At 33.2% G+C, this 886-nt stretch overlaps 1 protein-coding gene across 1 annotated transcript in view; it reads right to left on the minus strand.

The window, feature by feature from the left end:
- The window catches only part of chs1 (chitin synthase 1), a 15,649-nt gene extending 15,058 nt beyond the window's left edge, over window positions 1-591 (minus strand). The window contains exon 1 of the mRNA XM_016493296.1: window positions 524-591. Within this exon, the coding sequence (XP_016348782.1) occupies window positions 524-570 (47 nt within the window). The 5' untranslated portion in view covers window positions 571-591. The remainder of the gene's footprint in view (window positions 1-523) is intronic.
- Window positions 592-886: the final 295 nt, after the last annotated feature.

Below are 886 nucleotides of genomic sequence, written 5' to 3' on the forward strand. Positions count from 1 at the left end.
AATCTAAATTAATTGATTTTATTCAAATAAAGAATACAATCTTTTTGATGTAACATTACTGAATCAACCAACGAAACTAAATTTTAAGGGTAAGATCAGGTAGAAATAGCAAGTAGAAATACAGGTTACCACTTTTTACAGTCCACACACACACACACACACACACACACACACACACACATGTAATTTAATTCTAACTACTTGTAATGTCCTAATGACAGTGTGCCTTTACTAGTGTAACTTTAATCTGGCTGTGTTGTTCAACTTGAAGCATCTTATTCAAGATTAATGTTAAATGAAATATTTTAAATATTAATCTAAATCAGTCAATAAAAATATTAAATATATGAAATCTGTTGTTGTATGAATGTGGTACTGCGTTTATCTTTCAAATAAAAGCACTGTTTTGTATTCATGACGAATTCAACATATTTTACCTCAGTAAATGAAATGAAAGCATTTTTAAACCGTCATATGTAAACGTATGAGTGATTATATTAGTGTGAGATGGCATGTCTTTCACCTGTGACGGCCTTCTCTCTTGCGTCCCCGCTGCTTCAGTTCCTCCATTTCTGAACACCGACGCTCACTCCATGAACCGGTGTTGGGTTATGTTGTGCTTACCAGACAGAGCTGACTCAAATCTCACCTTAAGTGATGGGTGCAATATCCGTGCCCCATAAAAGAGTTCAAAGATCTGTGAGATTCATCCCAACTCAACATCCTTATTACATCCCTGATCGGAAAACATATGTATGACTCGGACCAAAGTTCAGTCATACTTTTAACATAATCATAATATTCTATTTATTCTAAAGTAAGAATATAATGTTTTGAACGATTTACAAATATTGAATTGAAGGATTAATTAATAGAGATAAGCACT

The sequence above is a fragment of the Sinocyclocheilus anshuiensis genome, unplaced genomic scaffold (genome assembly GCF_001515605.1).
Source record: "Sinocyclocheilus anshuiensis isolate Anshui unplaced genomic scaffold, SAMN03320099.WGS_v1.1 scaffold2088, whole genome shotgun sequence".
NCBI classification, from domain to species: Eukaryota; Metazoa; Chordata; class Actinopteri; order Cypriniformes; family Cyprinidae; genus Sinocyclocheilus; species Sinocyclocheilus anshuiensis.